General features: G+C 36.3%; 2 protein-coding genes across 10 annotated transcripts in view; one reads left to right on the forward strand and one right to left on the reverse strand.

Moving 5' to 3' along the window:
- LOC142344523 (long-chain-fatty-acid--CoA ligase 1-like) lies at positions 1-26,652 on the reverse strand. 5 transcript variants are annotated; one of them, XM_075396251.1, is made up of 13 exons: positions 26,413-26,652; positions 15,782-15,833; positions 15,411-15,524; positions 14,836-14,956; positions 14,222-14,445; positions 12,202-12,636; positions 11,254-11,441; positions 10,746-10,902; positions 10,339-10,450; positions 9,951-10,102; positions 9,470-9,730; positions 866-1,045; positions 1-471 (listed from the first exon to the last, which is right to left on the reverse strand). In XM_075396251.1, exons 3-13 carry the CDS (start codon positions 15,453-15,455, stop codon positions 319-321), a joined length of 2,028 nt encoding a protein of 675 aa, XP_075252366.1. In that variant the 5' UTR covers positions 15,456-15,524; positions 15,782-15,833; positions 26,413-26,652; the 3' UTR covers positions 1-318. The 5 variants fall into 5 exon arrangements, with proteins under 5 accessions (XP_075252366.1, XP_075252365.1, XP_075252363.1 ...); XM_075396250.1 differs by having other exon boundaries at positions 15,411-15,549; XM_075396248.1 differs by having other exon boundaries at positions 15,411-15,549; positions 15,757-15,833.
- The window catches only part of LOC142343971 (uncharacterized), a 286,528-nt gene that overhangs the window by 170,387 nt on the left and 89,216 nt on the right, over positions 1-26,925 (forward strand). The gene's annotated exons all lie outside the window — the stretch shown is intronic.

The raw sequence follows: 26,925 nt of genomic DNA on the forward strand, positions 1-26,925 counted from the left end.
TGTATGGAATTGTTCAATTATACATATAGATTTTTATACACATGATTAATATACTAAAAGCTATATCGGTGTTTCTATAACAACTTTTTAACTTAATGCGTGCGTCAGCACAGAACTCACACATAGCTATTTAGTCACAGAAATTAAGACTGATTACGTTAGAGATTGATAGAGAGAAATCGCCATTAATTAACTGCATTTTTGGTATGGACTTCAAAGAGATGTGAATTATTTATTGCAAATTAGGTCATTGTTGGTTATTCATCAGTTCCAAAAAATTTGGCACTGGTTAAAAAGGTTTTAAAAGATGAGAGATTGTCAGAACACTGTTCCAGATGCTACTTCGCTGTACATCTTTGAAATTTCAGAAGCAAAAGCCTTTCGCATTTGGGGTCGTTTGGACTTGAGCGTCGGGGTCAAAAGGTCATTTTCAATTGAAAACTGTTGATTCCACACGAAAATGTTCTTCACCTGAAACCAGAGATTAAATTCTAAAACATTCCAGAGCAGTAAATTGTTCCTTTCTCTTCCAAAGAAACATTACACGGTTCTTGATACTTTGGTTTTGGATTTTTTTCCTTCCCTGGCCAACTGCTTTTTCGAAATCTCGCCTATTGCATTGTGCATTATGCAATTGAGTAATTCGACATATTGGGTAATTTTATATTGGGTATATGTGACGTACCCACTTAACTAAAAGGGGTCCTAAACGACACTATTACGTGTGAACAAACTAATGCTTTTTTCTACTGATAATAGTGTGTTTATCCTAATAAGAGAGGTGAGGATAGACTTTAAAATGTATGGTACCATTAGAAAAGTGAGGTGGCGTGGTGTGGGGTGGTGGGGGGGGGGGAGGGCTAACCTGTTCCAACTTGTTGAGCTTATGTGTGTTGGCAAGAGTGGTCATCTCATCAAAGATGTACTTCTTCACTTGTTTGTTCATGCACAGAGTGCTCCATGACTTCTCCTCAATTCCCAGCTGCTGTTTGGCCACATCTCTCAAAACAGCCTCGTCAGGAACCACTATCGCCACACAACACGTCTAAACAAAAGACCTGTCAGGTTGAGAGGAAAACCAAATATGCATAGTGTTTCAGACAGACTTAACATAGCTGACGATAGACGTTCTATTTGTTCAAAGTAAAGGTGACGAGAGATGACGATTTGAGGAAGGGATTATAAGAGATACCTAATTTTGAGATCTTAAGAACGGTCTGTAATGGTGAGCATACAAAATGCAAGAATAAGATGCTGGTTCGACACCAGTACTGGTCCATTTTCTGTATTTACGCCTGCTTAGACTAAGCAAACACTCAATGTTTTGCAGACAAAAAAGCTCTTCTTGAATAGTATCATTTTTCAGAAAACCGAATTCGGTAAATTAAACTACGCTATTGTATTCAACAGAAATGGAGCATGTAGCAAAAACAAGAGGGCACTGTAATAATGCATTCTCACAGGGTAGCCACCCGCCAGATGTCAAACACAAGATAAAACTTGATCTAACCTTTGCCAAACCAAATGAGCCATCTAATAAATGTATATAAAAACTTCAAAAGCATGAAAAACAATTTTGAAGACGTTAAAACCTTAAAATGGTAAAGAATTTTTTCCGATCTTGTGCAAAAAATCAAATTGTGCGCGTAAAATCAGTCTCCACAAATCTTTTTTGAGGTCCAGGAACCAACAGCGAAAAAAAATGAACATCAAAATACTGCCGATAAAATGTCGCCGATAAAATTTTGCCGCACGCGAGTTTCTCGCATAAACATTAAGTTTTATGTTTAGTAACTGAACTTAAAACATCGAACCAGTAAAGCTACAATTAGCGACATTTTAATCGTTCCTGATATCATTATAGGACTAGACTCAATATAGTTACTGGGCATTTTAAGTTACTTAGATGCATCTAATCCTATAAATGAGCAGATAAAAATTAAGGCTTCATTTTCTCCGGCAACCAGGAAAAGTGAACAGGACTTCAAGAATAGTTAGTTAATCAAACAAAGCAACGTATCTCTTATGAAGTGAAAAACAAGTCAGCCTAATTTGCCTTAAATTTAGCTACGCCTCCAAATTTGAGCCTCCGCAACTACTTCCAAGTCAATGAGGATTCTAAAATAATTCAATAAGCCCTATAACACAATAAGCCATTTACAATTTTTCTAAAAAATTTTCCTGTCATATTGCTACGGAGAATGATACTTGAACAGTATGTAATCACGCCACCCTCCCGTTGAAATACTTCTCTAAAGATGAGAATCGTTCAGCGATTGCTGTATGCTTGCTCATGCGTTGGGCGTTATGAGGACGGACCATCACCGTCAAGTTCGCGTTTAGTCTTCAACGTGGTTCAATGCAAACATCGACCAAGACAACGAACTGGCAAGCCTAGTAATGGTATGAAATTGAATTGGGAGCAAGAAAATCGATTTTACCAAGAACTGCTGAGGATTAACGCCCTCACGGAATCCTGAAAACACACGTGCACGATGTCCTGAGGTCCAATTTAGGAGAACTATGAGCTGCTGACTACACCTAGCTCCCAACAATTTCTTTCCAGCCCTTGTGCAGTTGATGTCGGCTCTAAGGCGAGCAGCTGATCATGGTCTCAGAGAAAATTACTCCAGTGCCATCAAGGCGACAAACAAATGGTACGTTCAGATTGCGGACGCTCATGCAGCTGAGAACCGGTCCAGCAAAAAGTAATACCTACCTCACCCCCAACCAGTTAAGAGCCCGAACAAGCCGGGAAGTGTTCCTAGGGTGCTCAATGCAGCACTTAAGTTTCGGTGCACCTCACTGAATAAATCATAGCCTACAGGTCCTCATCTGCGCATAAACCTCACTCATCCATGTAATCATCCGCTTCCGCCAACATTAATCTGCCGTATCAGCAGACATTCAGGGAAATTTGGGGTTTTACCAGCGGATTAACCATAACTCTATTTCTTCGGGCATGAGAACATCAAAACAAGTTGCTGTGTACCACTACACGCGTCATATATTCGGGACAAGTCCTCACCCACCTGCGCTAAATACGCATTGCAGCGTCGTACAACTACACGCGCCATATATTCGAGACAAGGCCTCACCCATCTGCGCTAATTACGCATTGCAACGTAAGGCGAGAACCATCAGTAGTACCCAGAAGCTGCAAAATCCCTCCTTGATCTTTAACATGACTCGATAGAAACTCTAGACTCGGGAGCTATAAATAGATAGAAAGAATTGGTACATCTTCTCCACCTCTGTGGTTTAAAGCTCACTGAGTTTGTACGCAATATACCGGATGTGGCTAAACAAATTTTGTAATTTTACAGCAAACTATCTGTGCCCATCGATCCAGTTTTTGTGGACCACCAGCAGAACCGTTTTATAGTGGATAACTCAACCCATAAGCATCCAGTATTGCAATCTGGGCCTGTAAAAATTTCAATGATACCAGCGTTAACCAATGGCACCATGTCGCAACAAGTACAAAGTGGTCGATTCCTGAACTCGTGCAAAGTTTGCAGTTAGGTTGAGTCAGTGGTCGACAATTCTAAAAGTTTCCTTTCCGGCCACACAAAGGCGTTACAAAGACGCGTTAATAACATCGAAAGGGGCGTCAAACGTCCGGAACGCAATGACAACATCATCTCTTTGGCTGTCTGTGCCATCCGTGTTGATAATTAAAGCTCTCAGCAGTACTTACAAATACCATACGCTTTCTAATATTACCGAAGCAAGCATACTACCTTGAAGAAGCCGAGCTTGATCAGCAACACCCTCGACTAAATGAGACTATTCTACATCACTGTTCACTGCACCACCGAAAAGAGGTGGATTTCTCTCCACCTGCCTAACCCGCGCAGTCCATGCTAAGATAGTTTTGTCCGAGGAATCTTGTTCTGGTGGGAGTTCAGCGGTTTTGTGTTACGAAGAGGTACGCCTGTCACGATTTAGTCACACGAAATCACTACTTTTACTGGACATAACTCCTATGAATATCGTAAACTGGAACACCAATGCCATTGATTCTGAACAAGCACGCAAGACATGAATCTACCAAGCCCCAAATTTCGAAGTTGTGTCTGGGAGGCTGGCGTGTAGTTGCAAGCGTTTGTACAGAATCCCTGGCACTCGTCACCGCACTGATGAGGTATTGTATTCTACATTAGGTTTTGGAGCATGCAATGAATTCGGGCCTGTTTCTCTGTTTTACAGCAATTCGAACTCAATTAAACCAAATCACTTTTTGCAAAAAATCATTTTATGGGAGTTCAGTAAAAACGTTACGCCCTTGCCAAGTTGTACGCAAACGGAAATTCGTCACTTCGAACCGTAACCGTAGATCCAAGTGGCATTCGGATCAAATTCGATAAGGTCCGACAGCGTCGTTCGATCTGCTGTTCTCCGTACGGCGACAGGATCTCTGTTGTTTTGTAGCTGTCGCAGAGCTGCAATTTGCAGGTAGTTTTGGCGGGATAAAGTCATGCTCAGTCTCTTTTATCGGAGAGTTACGGTTTTACACGTGTTATTTGGACAAAGTCAAGTTCCCACTTTTTTGGCGGGAAGAGTTTCAACTTTTCTAATATTGGCTTCTGCCATCTTGAATTGATGTATCATCAACACAAATTATGAAATGCGGTTATTATTAAATTGAAATTATTGAAGCGGTTTTAGGCTGTTAAATTTGTGGTTTTCCGAGCGCGGTTTTCGTTACTTTGAACCCAAATCAAATAGATGGCCTCTGGCAATTTTTTTAATTCTGGGCCTTCTCTTTCCGTCTAATTGCTGATTTTGTTAAGTTTATTGTGCTTCCCGTTGCCATCAAACATTGTTTATACGTTAATCTATAATACACTTGGTTTTAAGGGAAGAAGTGGAATTAAAACTTTGGTAGTCTGCTTTGATTGAGTTCTTTTTAAAACAATTGGTGCAGATTAAGAACAAATTCAGTAAACCCTATCACACAATGTTCTTCATTTGAAAGTTTATTAAAGCTTTTTTTCAGTAAAAAATGTAAAAAGGGTCCTCATAAATGTGACATTTTAAGGACATTTTGCTATTTTACATCGTAGTATGCCGGGCATTTCGTAACTTTCTAATGCCAATTGTATTGATTACAAAATTTATTTTCTAATCTTTGAGCAACTTTGAACACCCTTTAACATTAAGCGTTTTTGAAAGGTGAAAAGGTGGGAAAAGTTAACTTTAAAACCTGTTTTTCCTCGAGAACCATAAAATTTGAAAATCTCTCTTCAAGGATCGATCCAGTATTTTTCAATGGTTCCCCTATCTCCGGATACCGATCGGCCAAAATTGACTTAAAACTTCAAGCTAGCATAAAAATTCTCAAACCAAAATAAATTTATTGAGTTGGAACAATTAGTTGGAAACGACTAGCCGCACTAACAGTGATTTTCACATACACCCGTCAGTGCATGAGCCAGTGATTATGAAAAGTCAGAATGAACTCAAATTACACAATGATTTTAAAATTTAAGCAGTTATGTACATCAATAATGCACGCACATATTTCACCGGGTGAACATAAAACAAGTTGACGAATTTTTTTGCTTTTAAATACTTCATCAACGGTGAAATATATATGGTTAAATCTGTTCGCATGGTCAGAATCGTCAATCAAGTGCATCTTAAAAACACATTTGGAGTCCACCGCCGTTCACTGCTTAAACTTTGAACTTGCAAAAATTCTGCAGATGTTAACCAAAGTTGAAACCAAGTCATTCTAAATTTGAATTAACCGACAGGTCATGCTTTAATTTAAAGATTTCTTTGTTTCGTCCACTTGTCGATTTTTTAATATTTAGAAAACGCATGATTAATATGAAAGCTAAAATGGACAGTGAGACATGGAATAAAATAAAAGTTGCTCAAAACAGAACAATCGAAAAGTTACTATTGAGCCAAAAAAACGATCATTCACTTTTAGCTTTTTAAAATTTAAACCACTTATTATAAAGAACGTGGACTACAGCTGCGTTCATTTAAAACAATCTTTGTTCACTTTAATGAAACTAAAGAAAGAACGCCTTCAGTAATATCAATTGACTACAATTGAATTACTTTCGATGCAATATACCGCATGTAAGAAGCAAAAATTTAATTTTCTTTAGATGTTCTGATAGTTTTTCAATTATGGCAAGATATGGCAACCACGCGATGAACTAATTTTTTTTTAGCTTCAATGACTTTCATTTCGCTTGAATAACTGCCGAAAACTTCTAGAAGTACCAAAAATGAATATTGTCATCTGCTATCTGGCTATAATAAAAACAATGCTGATAAAAAGGACGTTTTTCTCAAAGGAAAAAGTTAACCTCAAAACAGCATTCATTTTACTTTGAATTAAACCTCAGCTTGATCGATGTGCAGTTCCTTTTTAGTCAATCAAGCTGATTATAGTCTCTGGTGGTAGTTAAATTTGTAATGAAATACTATCATTTCTTGTACCGTACACAACTTGCTTATTTCGTTTGCTTAACATATAGCCAACTTGATTTTTTTGTTTTTCTAAAATCTTAGTCAACGCTTACAATGATCATGAAACCCATGATCACAAAAATTGAAGTAATCGAAAACAACAAACACTCGAAATGATAGCCAGTATTACACCGGAGCAAACTGGAGAATTTGAAACTGGTGAACTGAAAAGAATATCGTAGTGCAATTTATTTTCCAATAAAGTTTACCCACTCCCCATCTTAGTTGGAGAGCTATATTCAGCCATTTTAAACATTCTGAAATTAGATATGCGGGAATAATATTCAAAATAAGCGGTCCAATTAAACTTGCAAACTTCCAGAATAGAATATCCAAAAAAAAATGCTTGCAACTATTTTCAAATTTCCTGTAATAAAGCGCATAAGTGTTCAAAATATCTGCTTTCAAAAATTTGGTTCATTCATAGATAACAGCTAGAATTAAAATCCCTCGCCCCTTATAATTTCTAAGCAAGGTATATTTAAAATGAAAAAACTATTTTTGAATGTAAAGCCTCAATTGATCCCCACAAAAGAAAACGGAAAAGATTGTTCAAAAAATGCCAATATCCTTTTCAAAATTTAACTCCCAAATTATCAAAAAAGTCACGGTCTTAATCCAGGAAAAATGATGCAGAATTTGTAACATAATTCAGAGTTACATAAAATTTCAAATGAGTGAAGATGTTCAAATCCATGTCTCGAACAAATTCTATTCAGCAGTCACAATTTTTCAAATTTACATGCCTTATCTTGTAAAAAGCGCACTGAATGAGAAATGCAATATTTTGTTGACAATTGATCCAAACTGAGGCTTTCAGAACTTTATTACTACAATAGCCAAACATGGAGGTGTGATCAAACAAAACTTTTAGATGTATTCTAGATTCATTATTAACGATTATGGTAATTAAAAGGGGAACATTCTGAAAAATAAATTCAGCCTGTCACTCCACGGGAACATAGAAAACTGAATATCTCCAACGATAAATAAAATCAAAACGATAACTTACACTTTTCCTTGTTTAAAAGACTTCGAACCGTTAAAATTGGTTTTTATAAAAAATACAGTCTCGCATGACGTTCCTAATCCCAAATTCATAGCGGACAAGAACAATAAAACCTGTAGGAAAGAAGGAACGTAGACAATCTGATAGGAAAAAATGTTCCTATAATGAGTTATTTTCTTTAAAACAATCTTATTATTCAAATATAGCTGGGAGATTGCCAGACAATTGACGCGATAACTTTGTAGATCTGCAGTTCAAAAGGTTTAACAGACCAAGAAAGAAATTTCTCGACTTCTTATAAGTTGATGAGATGTTACATTTGATAATCTCCAAATTGGGGCTGCTTGTATTAGTTGCTCTTAAAAACTTCAACGGGAGTGCCACAAACTCAGTTGACCTCATCTTTATTTTAAAAGAAAAGTCCTTGTCAGTGAGAACAACCTTTCGAAGAGTGAGTACGTCACGTGTGACCAAAAAACTAAACCAAACCACTCGGACAAAAAGAAAGGAAAACGACGTTACTCACGCAATTCAGTCAAAACTGCAGGAATGAACAAACGAAAAACGTAATTGAAGTGATCGTGACATCTGGTCGTGAGCACGATGACCACGAAAAAACACCCAGAAGAATTCTGGAAGCGACACGAAGCGTCACACCCTACAAGAGATTATTCGCTTCGGGGTAAGCAGCTCAAAAAACTTAACTTCCAAGGAAACAGGAATGAAATATTTCGCAGATCTTTAATTACAAAACCTGGCCCCAAAAAATGAAATCTATCAGTCTTTCCAGTCAAACTTATGAGCCAAAAATATATTAGACCAAACAATTAAAAACTCACGGAAAGGGGTTATACTATAAATCCTAACTCAAAGGCAGAGCAAATAAACGGAGCAATTGTATCAACAACTCAGAACACATATGAAAAAGTGAGGAATTAAATTTTCAACAAATTCGAAGAGCAGCTTTATGTTAAATGATGTCTGCAGCAAACATACTGAAATTTAAGGAAAAATGTTACATCAAGGCCGGGCGCAAAAAACGCTCATCTATGGCAACAACTCAGCATACACATATGCGAAAGATGCAAAAGTGGAGGATGCGAAAGCATTGTAAGAAAATAGTAAAAAAGCATTTTAACTTTGAAGTTGAAAATTCAATAACTTCAAGTAGTAACACAAGTTCAACTCAGTATTTATCATTGGAGGTACAGTAAATTTACATAACTACCCTCCTGTCAAAATGAAACATTGAAACCTGAATTCCCAGATGCGAACAACTGAAATATTTTGCAAAAATGTCACAATAAAAACGCAAATACAAAAATTTGAAGATTTTCAAGCACTAAAAACTGAAATATCTAAAACACGAAATTAAAATCCTTGATATTGCACAGAAAGCCTGATTCTAGTAAATTAAGCCACAGACCAATAAAATACTTTAGAACAATTGGACAATCGGATTAGAGTGTATACAATTTCTATAATACAAAAAGACATCTGATTAAAAACAGAATATAAATTATCAAAGGGACGTTGCCAATTAAAAAATTGTCTAATCATTTTTATGTAAAAAAATTATTTTAACGAAAATCCAACGAAAAAGAATAATGAGCCGAATTGACAAAAAAAACTGCTAAAACGGTTGTATATGCTCCTTTCTCTTTACATTTCAAAGTCGAACATTCATTCATTCAAAGTGTTCAACGAATGAACACAAAAAAATTCTCTCGCTCAGAAAATAATAGTTCACATGGAAATTTATTTTACTTACTAACTTTCTCTTTAATTGCAATGCGAGGAATTGAACAGAACAACGCGAGGAATTGAAAAAGATAGCAAAAACCTCGGAAGAGAGGAAACAAGGCACAAGTTGTTATACAAAACCAGAACATGTAAAATGCTGAGAAAACTGCCGCGGTTCTATTCAATGGAATTATGTCAATAGTCGTTAAGAAATAAACTTACTTCCAAACTGTCTCCGTGAACAAAGACCTGTGCAACTGTTGTGCATTGCACGTAAATTCCTTCAATCTTCTCTGGTGCTATGTACTCGCCCTGAGCCAGCTTGAAAATGTTTTTCTTTCTGTCCACCAATCGCAAAGTGCCTTGTTCAGTCCACATTCCAACATCTCCCGAATGGACCCAACCGTCCGAGTCAATTGCAGCTCTCGTGTTTTCTTCGTCTCGCCAGTAACCAACGAAGCAGTGAGGGCCACGGAAACAAACCTGAAATAGTTTTTCTTATGTGCTCGTAATCTCGATCAATAGAAAGCGATGACACCTGATCTTTTGACCAAATTCCTGTGATCTGGGGAGGGGATTATTAATTCAGTAAATTTTGACCTCTCAAATTTGTTTTTCACTCAAAAACTGACTGCTGCCGTTAAAAAGCACATAGTTTGCTTTTAAATTCAGTTTTCTTTTCTTGAATTTTTTGTTACATTACCTCTCCTTTATTGTTTGATGCGAAGTAGTTCATCTCTGGAATGTCGACCAGCTTCACTTCACAACACACGAGAGGCACTCCCACGTGACCAGGGGTGAAGTCACCCGAGAGGGTACATGTCGAGGCTGCGGTCGTCTCCGTCTGGCCATAACCTTGAAAAAAATTGAATTGATTTTTGGGGTTGCATTTTTTTTATTCTTGCATGATCACGAGAAATGATTCAAAACAGTAATCACCTTGTATGATTACCGTGAATAATTTATGACATTGTATGATTCTTAAGAAATTTCTATGATGCGTAACCGGATATTTATTTCAAATAAACTCGGGAAAATAGTTCGAATGGCTTGACTTGATATTTTTAAATTGGGGAGAACGCGTTGGATACCTTCGAGAACGTCGCATCCGACAGCACATCTGACAAATGTGAGCACTTCTGAAGACACAGGTGCAGATCCAGTCACCAATCCCTTCACACGTCCCCCAAACAACTTGTGCACCTATAAACACATGTCAGTTAGACTTCTGGTAAACAAACAAAATTATCTACTGACTGGCAAAGTACTGTTGCTATACCTGTAATGAGACTTGACAGTACTGATATAGCTCTAGCGCAAGTTCCGAGTATTCGCATGGATGAAAAAAATGTATAGACAAGCTGAAAATTGGATATTTAATTGAACCATTTCATTGTACGCTCTCAATATTCCAATACACATCCAAACTTATAAGATCTCCAGATCTTAGCACTCCAATAGATAGTTAGCTTTATCACCTGAATTGGTATTTGTTTACCTTTTTAAACACGAGTTTATCCCAGAAGTCGTTGTGAACAAATGCGCCCTTGCTCATCTGATGTTTCTTGGCCTCGAATGCCTTTTTGAGCAGAAGTTTCTTAATGGTACTCTTCGATGCCCTCTGCCATATGCTGTCGTAGATTTTGTTCATCAACCTAGTATAAACAAAACAGTTCCTAATATTTTTGAATTTTTGAAAGGGTAGAGAAAGCCAAGCTAAGAATACTCAGCTGAGTGCAATATTTAAACAATAGATTTTAATTGTCGTTATAGTTCCCTTTACGTTATAATTGCATTTATTTGGGGGGGGGGGCTAAGGATGGGGGGGTTATTTGGGGGGGGGGGGGAGGGGCTAAGGATGGGGGGGGGAGGGGCTAAGGATGGGGGGGGGGGTGCTTCAATGGTGAAGGTCCGAAAAACTATCAGTATTATCTTAAAATTAATATTTTTAAGTTCTATGATATTGTTGGTTCTAATGCGAGGTTTTGGGCTTGAACCTTCCTGACCTGGGCACTATAGGAAAGAGTGTGGGTCTGAGAGCTTTGACGTCATCGAGTAGCTGCAACACACTCCCACTGATGTAGCCAACTCTGGCACCATATGCCAGCATGCACTGAGTGATGACTTGGTTGAAGCCATGTGCTTGTGGCAAGTATGAGATCACACTGTCATCGTTGGTCGGTGTGGCAATCGCCTGAAAAAACGATCATGCTGATTGTTTGATTTCATCTTACAGAATCAATTGCTTCTTTACGCAATTTCTGGATCTTCCGATAAGACATGAACAGACATAAGACATCAGCAGCGCGTTCTTTTTTCAATTAGTCAACAGTTAAGTAGAACCTCAAAAATTGGAACCCAATGCAGAAATGGAACCCGATCAAAAATTTTCGTAGCTTAAACTCACCTTGCGGTTACATGATATTTTACCCAATGCAAAAACACCCATGCTGTAAAACCCAATACAAGTAAATTGACTCCTATGGATCCTGATGTTCAATAATCTCATTTGAAATACCACAACGTGCTTTAAAAGCATGCTTTGCTGTACTCTTTATGATACTCATAAGAATCTGGTAGAAAAATGGTTATCTTGCAAGATTTTGCCAGAATTAATGTTATCTTGCAAGATTCTGGCAGAAATCTTGCAAGATAACTATTCGAAATGGACTGGGGTTGTACTCGTTACATTTACTGTACACAATAAAACTTTTCATTATGCCCAACTAAGTTAAAGTTAGCTCTGGCCACAAACCAATCATGAATTCAAATAATCATATAATTAAAATATACTGTTCATTTGGATCCCGTTCGCCACGGTCTACTGAGGCATGCTCCTGAATACTACAAAATATCTATTTCTCTTAGGTTTTTTATATTCTAATTTGTCGGTCTGATAATTTGAATAAATCAGAAATTGGGTAAACTTGGTTTATTTTGTCCAGACGCTGTACCTTGTAGTGCTCCAGCATGGCTCCGACATCTGTCACGACATTTCGGTTTGTCAACATCACACCCTTCGGCATTCCAGTGGTTCCAGACGTGAACAGAATCAGTGCCAAAGCGTCCGCGTCCAGCGGTGGAACAAACGCATGCATGTTACTCCTCCCAGTCTCCAAAAATTTCTGGAATGTCGTTACTTTGACACCTTCGAGCTTAGCTTGCGCAGTCACTTCGGATGATAAATGGTCCATAACCACAACCAGGGAAAGATTGGGGCATTGATCGTGGCATTTGAGAAGTTTCTTTAGCTTGTCTTCATTGTCGCAAACGACAGTCTTCATTTCAGTAACTGATACGATATGTGAGATTGCTTCCATTCCTAAAGTGTCGTAGAGAGGCACTGTTACCATTGAGAAGGAGTTACAGGCCATCTGGGTGACATCCCACTGAAACAGCAAATCAGTTGTTCCAGGAAAAGTTTGAACAAACACTTGCTATTCAAGGAACTTTAGAGAAGCAAAGAGGCAAATTCTTTACTCAAGTTCTAGAATTAATTAACAGATTTTCGCTCCTTGTGAAAACTCAGGAACGAAAGCACGCTAATTGGATAGCTTGAACGGCTCAAAAGCTATCTTTGCATTGTTTCATAAAAGCGATATATTGACTATTCAATAAATCAGGAAGCTTTATAAAAATTTTATATTAAAGTGGTTCCAGGCTCCAAAACTTGCAGTCAATAAAAAAATGAATCCTCAACGTCATGATAAACATTGGATAAAGTACCGCTGATATCATAATTTCGTTTGTTTAAAAAACACGTGAAAACTTGCTACAACCAATAGCACCTAGTAAATTCTGCAATATGATAAAAATCATAGACCGAATAGCTTAATCAAGGTACTTCCTTACAAGAGGATCAAGAAGCACGATGTCTTCATGATGTAAACAGAAATAATCAAAGTTTTGTCTGTCTGTTGCAGAGCCGATTATCTACAGCTTTGAACTTACTTTAGTATCTACGCTCATTAGCCGTGTAAATCGTTTCAGGTAAAACTTTTCCTGGACTCAAAGTCTTGAACCTTCATCTTCCGTGTTTTACGTGCATATGCGAACGGCAATCTTTCTACACTTTGCTGGGTTCTATCTCAATCCAAATGATGAACTCTATTTTTGGATAACACTGCCATTGACTCCATACATCTATCGCTTCAAGTTCACTTAGATTTATTTTGTCAGCAAAAAGCAAAGTGTGCTACATTGTTTGCCTCTAAGTTTCAATTCTTCAATTTATATATCAAGAGACCAGTATTTCAACTATTGCCATGCAGCATAGAGTTTTGTCCGATTGCACTGCCTCGTCAAATACCTGCGTTTACTTTGAAGGGGGTTATTAGTCTCTCATGTTTTGAGCTTAACTTGTCTTGGTAGATTTCCTCAGTAACAAAAAAGATCACACATGTATAACTCAAGGTGTCAAAGCAGAGCTGCTGTCGAGAGACAAGAAACAAGGGTTGTCGAAATCCGCATGCAGCCGCAGGTAAAACAAACTGATGCTTTAAAATCTTTGACCTGGAACCTGCTCGGTTTTCACGTTTCTAATTGCGGAGATTTTTCAATCAATAGAGATTGATGCTCTCCAGAAATTGTATTCTCTGTTCAATTGAGATATTCGTCGATAATTCGAACAATCGCTTCCAGGTCCTTCCCATGAAATTGCTTGTTTTTAATAGTCCAGTTTAATCAAGGTTTACAAAATGTGATAGCGCGTTATCATTCAGCTTGTATGTCTTAGCATTAAACTTTGTGTCCTTGGTACTTTCCCTGAGTTTTGTGCCAATAACCAGATAATGAAAACACACAGCAGGGTTGGAGTTTGTTTTTTTACAATTACAGGGACGAGGACCCCAGAAAGAGTCAGCCTAAAGTATTATCATGACCGATCACGAGTCTGATCATTGCCCAAAAATCACCTGAATGAGCGCGCCTTCTCATTAATGAGCAGCTCAAGCGGTAAACGGATTCGAAACTCACCTCCCACCGATTGGTTCCATACACTCCGATCTTTTCTTCTTTCCTGGGACAGTGGCCAGAGTGGATAAGAGCTGATCCCACCATCTGGGATAACTTGTTCACTTCATCGTATGTCTTCCACTGGTACTCGTTCGAGGTGGCCCCATCTTCACCAGGGGAGGGAGATGACGGAGACTCGGCCGGGGCGGAGGGGGGCTTTCGGGATCCCAGGCAGGGTTTATGTCCTGAAAAATAATTCAATCATATTTCTAAGGCATCCCATTTAAAACCAGTCGCTGAGGTACTGTTTGTTTGTTTAAGTTATCCCGATAAAAAAAATTCAAAATTCGATGTTACAAGTGAAACTCTCGAATGATAGTTAAGATATAAGATAGAGTGCTGTTGTGTCCCAAAACTATCAGATCAGAAAATGAATAGATAAAAATGAATTGTTTCATGGTGATACAGTTGAATCAGAAATGTACCGGTATTCCTTTAGCTACTACGATATGTAGCACCCGCGCGGATACTGTTAGCCCAACTATCTCGTTATCAAGTGCCTCTTGTAATGGAGAAATTCTGAGCTTGTCACTCTAAGATAAGTTGGATTAAGTGACTCAAAATGTTGAACTAACTTGAGATATTGAGGCCCCTTTGGAAGAGACAGTGGAGTGTCTGCTTCTCCATGTCTGGAAAGAACTCGGTCATGATGTGGTTCTCCGGACATTCTCTCGAAATCCGGATCCTCTCCACCTCCTAAAGACAAAATCATGTTATCTCAGACTTTACTCACAATCATCTCATAAAAACTTCTTAGACTACAAGCGTGTTAAGTATGTTGATGATTATTAAACCAAAAATTTGACCAACTAGAGTGCTATATCATCAGTGACTGCTTCAGTGCCTTGCTAAATAACGCGTATTTGTTTGTAACTGGGGGAGGGGGGTTGGCGAGGGGTATAACGTACCAGGGGTCAATAACTGAAGTAATTGAACACTTGGTATTATATACAATAACATCCCGAATCTAAAATCAGAAAAAAATTAAAATTCCCTCTGAAAATTTTCGAGCACTGTTTCCTTAAAGGTTTAAACTTGTTTCCTTTTTGGTCCGTTTCTATATCGAATATTCTCAAATTAGCGTTGGCTGTTAAATAACTTTAAAAACAAATTTGTAAATGCTAATTAATAATAATAAAAAATAACTTACATTGATAACTTTGGTTTGGTTTTCGAATCCGTGTTGAATCGTCATAGCTGATTGATTTGTTTCGTTTCCTTTGTTTCTGTAGATTTCAAATAGAAAAATCTTCACACAATCTGGCTGTTCAAAGTTTTTCAGTTATAGTCTGTCCCATAAAGTTGAAATAAGCGAACGTTCGAAAACGTCAAAAACAGGCAATTGAGCATCAAATTGGTCATTTGAATGTCAACGTTTTTCCCATTAAGCTTATATTCATCAATTTTTTCGACATGTTTTAAATTTGAACTTTGACCTTTGAGCTCGAATCTGTGGCTTTTGAAACGTTCGCTTATTTCAACTTTATGGGACGCGCTATAGTTCCAAGTTACGACACGCACGAGTTGTTTCAGTTGGTTTGAAAGCGGCAGCAGATGTCAAAAGATCGTTTCTCTGAGAAAGAAAACAAAAGATGTCTATAGACTAATTGTCTAGCCTTTTCAAAAACAAATTAGCTCATTCATTTAACCTTTTAACCGAACTATCCGCTTATTCGACACTTTTCGACGCGCATAAAATGCATTGGCCTTTTAGAAAATCCTTGAAATAGGATAAAGGGGGAAACATCAAAAAGGTGGCTCTGTTCGAACACAAAATTTAACCTAAAAAACGCGTTAACTGCCAACATTTAGTTTCTAAATTCGAACGTACTTTTTTAAAACCTTTTGAGATTGACCTACTTACCTGAAATTCAATTGTCAAGCGTCGGTCCTTACAAACTCGCCGCTCAGAAAAGTTGATAGTTGTCACTCTCAAAATGTAAGTTTTAATTTTTGAATTTTTTGGATTCGGCTAATCGAAATGTGTCAGAGTTGTGAATGATGTTATAAGTATTGTCTGTCGGTGTAATTGCGAGGATAAGCATATTAGCTACACAAACAAAATTGTATAAGCGAAGATGGTTGTGGCGTTTAAACAAAGAAAATTTCCATTAATGGACACTACGTCAAACACAATTTATTGACACGTACAATAGCGGCCAACTTTGACATTTTGTTACGAAAATGTCTTAAAGCGAAGCAAAATACAAGGTAGCATAGTTCTGACAAGTTCAACTTCAAGGAATTCTGTGCTAACAGAGGATCCACGGAACCGGAGAATTTAGCCACAACTACTATTTAGACATAATGCTAAATGATAGAGATGCTAAATTGTAAGCACCAAATCTAAAATGGGCCATTATGATATTTATTTTTTCCGACCCCCACTTAAGTGGGGAGGGAGGAACTATATACTCAATTTAAATTAAATTTTTTAACGGTAGATTGTTATTGTTACCTTAGAGATAGAGGAGCGTTAAAGAATTGTTTGATTTAAGTTTTTTGGCTAAAATTTTTTTAAATTTTCTAAATTCGAACGTTTTTCATCAGAAAATGTCACAAAATATTCTTTTTTGGCCCACTTTGTTAAAGTTTGCCAGAAACCTTGACGCAGACTCCTTAATCTCCAAAATAGCGCTAGTTGCAATTAGGCGCCCTATTAAAGTCTTCTGTAATTAACATTTTGTCTTATTTGCAGATTTAACTCGATAATTATGCAAAATTCATCGTTGTTTCTTTAATATTTGAAGCATTTCACTCCACAAATGGACTAATTCCCAAACTTTTGGAACAAATGGGCGGTTTATTGGGCGCGCGGCAAAATCAAGGATAGGTTTGATATTAACATGGATTCTTACAATCATAAACTTTTTTTTTGGTGCTGCCTTTTTTCAAAATATTTTGCTTACGTTTTTTCAAAGTTAATTACTGACAAAATTATTATTCACGGCTCCATTAAAGACAGCTCTCATTTACGTAAAAAAGACGCCGAAGGTACATATATATTGTTTTCAGAGAACCTGAGGTTTTTTATGGCTTTGAGGAAGAGTTAGTAAACATTAACTGAATTCTTGTGTTTTGCCTTAAATTGTCGTTCTTTTTGAAGTCTGATTACTAAGTCTAACCATTCAAAGATCCAAATGGCTTCCTCAAAAGGTGCAAATGAACCTGTACTATGCATTGGGTTGTCACCTAATGCATGGTCTTCTATGTCGATGATATTATTTGGTTTAAGAAAAATTCAGTGATTTTTTGAACTTGTTAATTTTTTAAATTTCAGAAAACTTTTGGTTTATTCTCAGTAAATAGAGATCAAAATTTCTTCCGTATAGAGTTTTCTATTCTTGCCCTCTATTTGTTGTTATTTTTGTTGTTGTATGCCAAATATTGGATAATTAAAGGCCTCAGTGGCCAACTACAGACAAACAAATGAATTTAATAACTGACATTGGTATATAACTAAAGGTTTTATTGACTTTCAAATTAACTTTCTAAAAAAAGAGAAAGTATTCTTCGACTTTTTTTTCTGGTTTGCATGTTTTTTTCGTATTTTAAAATTTTGTATCATTTGCGTAATTTAGCCTCATTAATAAGAGGTCTCCTTAATGTTTTGTTGAAACAAACAATAAATTTCCTGTTGTTTAAACGTTTTGACTAATGTACTCAGGGCTTAGACAATTTGGTTCAGAAGAATTTTGTGAAATTTAGATACTTTTCAATTTTTGTGGTTCTTTTTGCTGTCATTTTACAAAAAGACTTTATGATGATCAAAGGAGACACAAATGAAGATTTTATGTCCTCGCTGTTAATATGGCTTCAACAATGTGGTTTTGTAAAGTTGTTTATGAAATTTTTTAGTTCAGCTTGTATTTAATGTTATTTTATAGTCTTATGACTTAGTCTGACTCATAACAGTCGCAGTTAGTTTTCCGAGAAGTCGCAAGATAAACTGTCAACTATTTTAGTCGGAAGCTTACATGGCTATGAATTTTTAAAATATTTGTCTTTTGAAAAAGACAATGAATTATTGAGATTTGCTAATCTTCATTCCGTTAAATTGTAGTTTACCATCGCTACAGACAAGGTACATACCTTATACATTGAGCTACAATTTTTTACAACATTTTTATTTTCCTCAAATGGTCCTTGTCCTTGGTACAACCATTTTTTATAAAACACTCGTGATTTTTCGCCTATTTTTGTAGGTTTTTGTCGAATTTTCACAGTATCACAATCTTGAGTGGTCTTCTGGTCATTTGAAAAAAATGCAACCAAAGATTTTTAACGTTTTTAGTGTGAACTTAAAGTTTAAAAGTTTAATTGACAGGGACATCGTTTTCGTGCAAATTTTTTCCTGCAAATTTTTCCTTTTTGCCCGTGTTTGACCTTTTGTAGTGGTATGACGTATCCTCGTAAATGAAAGGTCTATCGCTCTCTATGGAGTTATAAAAGAATCTCTCCTTGACTTCATTTGATGCATAATGTTTCTAATCAGTTTGAAATCAATTCTTTTAAAAAAAAGCTATGTTTTTTTCAAACTTTGCAATTTTGCTCATTTCTTGTCGACTTGTTACCAAGTCGCATTGAGGAAAAGTCCTATAATTTTTCTAATGAAGTACAGGTTAATCTGCTTAGTATAAGTTGTTAGTTTAATCTGATGCCATTTCGATTTGGTTATTAATGATCTTCAAAAAATGGACAACACGTTTTGGTCGTAATATTTGTAATTATTTGATTTTTATTGCCGTCTTTTCTGGTAGTCATATTATGATAGTCATAGGTCTCATAGGCCCTCTAAGGTCGATTGCTTTATTCATTTAGTAGTTTGTTGAACGATATGTTGATATGTTCATTTTTTATCTCTTCCTCATTTTGTAGACAATTAAGTGAAAACGTAGATGAGCGGGGTCGGAATTTTATGTGCAAACGCACATTACCGAGCCTCCTTGTTCACCTCCATAGTTGCTTGTAGGGGAGCTATTCTTGTTAAATTTGGCACCCAAAAAGGTGAGAGGAGTTCAAAATTGTTATTTTTGTCTCACCCAATGAGCGTCGAGAACAATGTCCAACTTACTTACATTAATATGAAATTACAATAACATTGGAAAAACAACACTGACAAAGTGAGGAGTTACAAGAAGTCTTTATTCAAATTTTAATCAAGAATTTGTGATCAAGAATCAACGTCAATCTTATCATCCTAAAGTGTATACAGGCCAATTCACGAATAATTAAAAAAACCACCAAGTTCATGAATTTAACTTTATTACACCTTTTAAAAAATGACATAGTACAACATTATTCAAGTGTTTGGCCTTCTGCTAGTTTAGTCAAGAAATGAAAACTTTACTACTATTGGAATCACTAAGTGCGCACTACTTTGATTTCACGTAAACTATAGCAGTTTGAATATGTTCACATAATATTAAAAAACGATTCGGACTTATGTCCTCGGATATGTTTTCATCTTAATCATTTTCCATTCGGACTCTGAAAAGTTTCCGTTTTGGTTATTCGAGAGACTTATATTGAGTCGGTTTCCTTAAAGGTAAAATAAAGATTGTTTGTGGAGGTTGCATTCATAGTTTCACAATTCTAGTTTTCCTATCCATTTATCTATACCTTGGAGATCAGATTTGCAACCCAGATAAGTTTTCAGATTAACAAAACTAACACAATTATATCAGCGTTAAACCCATCGAGACGCGGCCTGTTCTTAAAATTCAAAAACATGATACTTAAAATTAGCCCACGAGAATTCCCCGTCCAAAAAATATACTACATTTAACTACACACCAAAAATGAGACGAGGAACAGTTCATTATTTGAAACAGATTTCACATTGGCAGGCTAGAAATCACTCGACGGACACAAAAAATTTGCTGCAACTTAAAATTGACATATTTTAATGCAATGAAAACAATCAAAACCATTTAAATTACCGTTTAAATTCTTCGAAATTTTTGAAATCAACGACAACTTCTTTTTGGCTACAAAGCAATTCGTAGCGTCACAACAATCTGATCTCAACAATTATTTGTTTTGTCCACTGATAAATAACAAATTTACGCCGCAAGAGCTCACAAAACTTAAAACTTAGATGTTTACTGCATATTAAACAAGACGGATTGTGAGAGTTTGTGCTTGGCATGGAAAGTTCCAATATAGTCCATGAAAGAGAAAAGAAATGAAGCCAGCCACTAACAAGAAAGTTGCAATCGGGATGGAAGGTGCGATGAAGAAAGTGATTGTTGGAACGACATAATAAACAATGATTCTCATTCAGAACCTTTATAATGTAATTGAGCACTTTCTTTACAGTTTGTTGAATTTGGAATCTTTTTATGCCGCACAGAGGTTTAAGAATCATTTTTAAAGTTTACAATTATTTACAAACTATTGGAGCTTGAGTGGTCCTCCTCTCTTGATGTTGGTCTAGTTCCTACTCAAACCATTCACTTTTTGTAAAGTTTTCAAAATTTTCCACAATTTGTCTCATAATTTTGAAATACTGATGTTATGAAGACATCTGAAAAAAATTAGCCAAACTGTTGCTCAGTAGTCAAACTTGAACATTCTGTTGATCATGGATCATTTAAAACGAAGATTTTACTTGTTTATAAAGATTACCAGTGACATTTTCTTGTCCTTCTGATGCACTTTTCCGCTTTGTCTTGCTTGTCAGGAAAAATTGAATTTGCTGGTCTTAGTATAATCTTTTTTAAAACCATTACAACATTGCAAGCGTTGCGACCCCAGTCGTTTGTTTCATTTTTGCGAAAAACCTCAATTTCCTCTGTTCTTTTAATTTTATTCAAACATTTTATGTTAATTTTCGAACTTGTTTGGGAACCTTTGACAACAAAGTGATGTTTGTAAATCAATCTAATTTAGTTTCAGTGCTCGCAAATTTAACATATCTCCTCTATTTATAATTTCCTTTTATAATTGCAATTCTTCGGATTATAAGAAGACTGCAAATTCGGATCAAGTTCAAAAAAATTTTTTTTCATCTTTTTTGTGCTTTTCTAGATTTAAAGGTTTCCAGCTTTGATTCTTATCTACTCATTTCGCTGAAATCTATCCATTAACAACAAAATTTAATTTAAACCAAATTAAAAAAAACCCGAATGAAAACAATTTTTTTTAAAAAAAAAACGAAAAACTCATTACTTGTTTTTTCATTTTGTAATTTACAAAATATTTACCTTCAACAAAAGCTTGAATAAGTTCTTAAATGTGCACAATTTTTATGAGTAGCGACCATCGTCCAGTATGAACAAATTTTTCAGTTTTTCAAAAAGGAAAACAAAACCTCACAATTTTGGGCTGCAAAACTTTAAGAACTGACTTTGCCTCTTTATACCATGCCCTCCCACCAAATTCAGCCCATTTGTCACCTATCAGACTACTGAATATTGCTCATGGACTCAATCTCATCTTAGTGCCCTCAGGCTTTAAACTTTTATTCAGTTTCGAAAGCTTGAAGTCGTCGAAAAAATGCGTGAACAACAAAATTATATGTCAGGACAGGTCCTGAAAGTCTATCTAATGGACTGCACATTTCCAACAAAGTCCACATTTCCAACAAAGAGTAAATTTGATAATTAAGGACACAAAAATTAACGATTCTCAAGTTTCTAACTAACGAGCAATGGAAAAATTTTCTCGGAGTTGTTTTCCTTAAATTTACTTTCTAAAAACAAATTTGCCAGTTGAATGACTCAAGCAAACTTTCAGAACGTTGTTTTTGGTTTTGAATGGGCGTCAATGAGAGAGGTTGCGCTGTGTGTTTGAAGTGTCCGTTGTAGTTTAATTTTATTGACTGCATTGCATGCAGCTAGCCTCTAATTACAATCCAAGAATTGGATTGTATTGGTGCTGTCTTTTTTTATTTTTGTAAGATGTTTTCACACCTGTTTTCATGACTTTGAGCTTTCAAAACGGGATAAACAGGTAAAGCTCAGCGGGCATCAAGTTTCATTAGAGGCCCGCGTTTAGTAGTCCCTGAAGTGCTCAGAGTGGTGAAGCTACTTGGAAGGCCGTAATTCAAGGTTAAAAGGTCATTTTTGGGAGTTTTTGAGCCTAAAATAATGAAATTTTAACACTTTTTCGTCATTTTTTGGATTTTTTGTTATACCAGTCTGAAATTGAGGTTTATTAAAGTTGATAAAGGTCCTTTGCAAGACGTAATTGCCTTTTACGGCCACTTTAAGCGCTATGTCTATTGCTACTCCAAACATAAACACGGTAATTTATACTAATTTTTTCAAATTGTTTGAGTTGTTTCAGACTTTGATGTCAAAAAAGCTCCTCTGGGGTTTAATAATAGGTTATTGCATAGTTTCTAGTGGTAATGAAGTGGTTTTAAACATTTTAACTTTTAACATTTTAACATTTTAACTAAGAAATTTACCAATTTTTTTAAATCAAATTTGATTTTTTTTTCAAATTTTCTGACATTTATTGTCATTATTCAAGCTTTCCAGCGCCAGAAGCAAGAAGCCTCATCTAGGGTTTGCTGACAGTTTACTGAAAATATTTTTTGGCCATGGAATGGTATTCAACATTCTACATTCATTTTAACATCTTTTACCAATTTTTCGATAAAGTTGCAATTTTTTTCTTCAAATTTTTGCAACTTTTATTCAGTGGCCAGGTAACCTCCTATAGGGTTTGCTTGTATGTTACTACATAGTTTCTAGGGGCAATAAAATAGTTTCAATTTTTTAAATTTTGCAATTGTAGGGAATTTTTTAAATAAAGCTTCCAATTTAAAATTTTCAATTGTTTTCAAATTTTTCGATTTTTTTGTCATTCTCTTTACTATCTTTACTATCCTATAGTGGCCTATACTATCCTTTACTATCCTATAGAGTTTTACTATCTTTACTGGCCAACGAAACTTTTTAAATGTTGTAGACGGTTTACAAAACAGAACTCCAGAGTTTTGACCTTTTTTATAGCCCTATTTTTGGAAATTTACTTCAAATTTTCTCTTCTCAGTTTCTTGATGCATTTGTCATATTTGTCCAGTTTATCTACTTTTAGTGGCAGATTCATCTCTTTCAAGGTTTTTGCGCGAGTTAATGAGTATTTTGAAATGAGTCATATATGGCATCTAATATTTTAAAGGTAAGTCGCACTTGAACGCAATGTTTAGCAGCGCTCCTATGTTGACACGTTTTAGCGATCCTTAAGAATGCAGCCCACACAATCATGCCTAAGAGCCTGCTCTGCAAATGTTTTTTTCGCTCATTAATTATACGGCTTAGCAAAAACAAGCGAAACGAAAACATTGATAAAAATTTTGCTTATGTAGCCAGTACCGATTGACAACAGCAGCAGGCGTCTGTAGCGCAAGGGATTATACTTGTGGCTGTCAAGCGAGAGACATGGGTTCAAGCCCAAGTAGGGGCGGAAAAGGATGTATAATGTACTCGGAATTAAATTTGGGATTTGGTTGTCCTTTTCTTCCCTTCTGCGTTTCTGTTTTTTAAATTTATATATTCTTTTTGTTGTTTATTTATTCCTTTATCTTTTATTCCTTTCTCCATTTTTTCTCTCCCCCTCATCTAAAATATTGAATGTAAATTGCACTTGAGCGCAATGGTTAACAGCACTACTATCGTCAGATGTTTAACGACCCTTAAACATTCAGCATACACAACCACCACGCTTAACCGTCTAATCTGTAATTGTGTTTTGCTCATTAAGCATACAGCTTAGCAAAAAAAAAGAGAGACAAAAAAGTCATTGTCGAAAACTTTGCGTATGTAGCCAGTTCAACAGACAACCGCAACGTGCTTCAGTAGCGCAAGGGGATTAGACTATGGCTGTGAAGTAAGGGTCATGGATTCGAGCCCATGTAGGGGAGGAAAAGGATTTATAACATACTGGGATAAAAAATGGCGAGTTGATTGTCTTTTTCTTCCCTTCTTCATTTCTTTGCTTTAATTTGTTACTTGTATCCTCTTTTTCTTCTTTCTTTATTCCTTCATCTTTTGTTTCTTTCTCCATTTCATTCTCTCCCTCTCATCTGTTATATTAAATGTAAGTCGCACTTGAACGCTATGGTTAACAACGCTCCTATATTCACATGTTTTAACGATTCTTAAGCATGCAGCCTACATGATCATGCCTAAGTGCCTGATCTGCATTTTTTTTTTGCTCATTAAGCATACGGCTTAGCAAAAACAAGCGAGACAAAAATTTTTCGAATGTATCCAGTTCAATAGACAACAGAAACAGGCGTCGGTAGCGCAATGGATTAGGCCTGTGGCTGTGAAGAGAGGGGCATGGGTTCGACCCCAAGTCGTGGAGGAAAAGGATACATCGTTTACTGGGATAAAAAATTGGTGAGTTGGTTGTCTTTTTCTTCCCCTGTTCATTTCTTTGTTTTTTTTATGTCTTCTTTTCATTCTTTCTTTATTCCTTTGTCTTTTCTTTCTTTCTCCATTTCTTTCTCTCCCTCTCATCTAATATATTAAATGTAAGTCGCACTTGAACGCAATGTTTAGCAGCGCTCCTATGTTCACATGTTTTAACGATCCTTAAGAATGCAGCCCGCGCAATCATGCCTAAGAGCCTGCTCTGCAAATGTTTTTTTTCAAGCCCAAGTAGGGGAGGAAAAGGATGTATGATGTGCTCGGAAATAAATTTGGGATTTGGTTGTAGAAGCTCGTTTTATGCAAATTCATTGCGCTCCTTTAACATAGCGCACCTTAATCACAGCAAAGCCAAAATTGTCGCTTAACCAAAAGTTGCTGTTAAATAAGGTAATGGACGCCAAAAATACTCGTCGGTAGCCTAAGAGGTAAGAGCTGTGGCTGTTAAACGAGGGGCAAGGGTTCGAACCCGAGTTGCCAGGAAAAAATCCTATTTTCTTTTAAACCTGGTCGGATATGATTTTGTGATGCTTATGCGGGCTTGCTAGTTCAAGTTAAAAGCTTCAAGGGTTTTAGCAATAATCGTTTTTTTGGTTAGTTTGTTTGATTATTTTAGTTTCTCAACTTTTGAGATTTTGTCTTGTTGGCTGGGATTGTGCAATTGATCTGCTGGTCAGGTTCATTAGGTCTGTCTTTCATTCAATTACTTGGATTGTATTTCAGGACTTGTCCTGCTGTTTTTTTTTAATGGACACCCTCTATTTGCCTTAAGACAATCGCATTCGCCAGTCCAACTGGATTGAAATGAACAGCTTTGTTTGTCTTGAAAATGTACTTGTTTTTCATCAAATCATCTAACCAAATTTTAGAAAATTGGTTTCCGTTAAGCAACATAGATTGGATTATTTTTATGACTGCTAGTTATGGCGTTTTGAAAAACCGTAATTTTGTCAAAAATTGCACACTTCCTTTTGGGAAAGAGCGCAGACGATATCAGTTCCATGGGGGATTGTTTTCCCGCTTTTCCACAGACGCATCTTTTCCTATCGACTTAGAAACAAATTGGCTAGAGGTGCAATTTAGTTCCGACGGGGGTAATAATATATGCGTGACTCAGCCAGACCTACAATCTGCTGACTATCTGCATGTATTGCGCCGGTGCTGGCCGCACATGGGAATAAAGGTTATCTGTTGTCTGCAGAAGTAGGCTGCTTCATGTTAAATAATTGGGCGTTTAGCCGAAAAAACAGGAAGAGGGGATTTGAAAAGAGGCAAGCTCCGACTCAAGAAATTTCAGATACGCGTCGACTATCTACCAAAAGGGGCATGAAACCATTCGCAGAATCTTACTCATTGTAACACGCAATTTGCGAGAACGCTATATATTGAGGTTAGCCGGTTGGGGGGGGGGGGGGGGGGGGAGCTTTTTTAATGGAAAGATGGAAAGTTAGAAAGCAAAGTTCAGAGCTTTCTCTTTATCGATAAGTTTTCTGTGCTCAAACAAATATGAATGTTTGATTTGAACAATAGAACTCATGCATATTTTGACACTAATTTAGGCTATGGTATCAATCGGCTTTCAGATGACTTCCTTAAAATGGGTATCTATAATTCAAGGTTTGTTACCTAAATTTTACATATAGGTGCATAGGGCCAGGAAATATTGGGTTTGCCAGTGCGTTTACTGAATAAATAGGGCTTGTACACCAAATTTAAATGGAATAAGTTCTCATGAACTTTTATCCAAAGATAAATAGCACTTACCGGTAGTTTTCCTTCAAAATTAATTGTAGGCTTTGTGAAATTTATTCAATTTGAACGGCAGGACAAGTTTTACTGCGTAAATGCCAGTTTTGATATCTCAACTTTTAATTTACAGCTTTTTATACAATCTGAATCAGAGAACAGGTAAATTTTAACGAATAGTAGCAAAACTATGTGAATTTAGTAATCACAAGACCGAAAATACCAACTGTGTAAGAAATGTATGAATGAAGATATATTTACTATGAATCAGAATTACGTTATACTGTATTCTGGTAGCATGTAAGCGCGTATGACGTGTTTAGATAAAATAATTTACAATGTTTGTGACCGCGTGGCTTTTGTCATGTGGTGGTGTGACTGCATTAGCCAATCAGAATCGCGTATTAATATGGAACAGTGAAAAGCTCCTTGAATGGAAAGAGAAAAAGCATAATACATGCATGTGTGATAAAAATACATGCGGTCATATTCAGTTCATATGAAGAGAAACAAAAAACATGAACGGAAATA

This window comes from Convolutriloba macropyga, chromosome 8 (assembly GCF_964194025.1).
Source record: "Convolutriloba macropyga chromosome 8, txConMacr16.3, whole genome shotgun sequence".
Taxonomy (NCBI): domain Eukaryota; kingdom Metazoa; phylum Xenacoelomorpha; order Acoela; family Convolutidae; genus Convolutriloba; species Convolutriloba macropyga.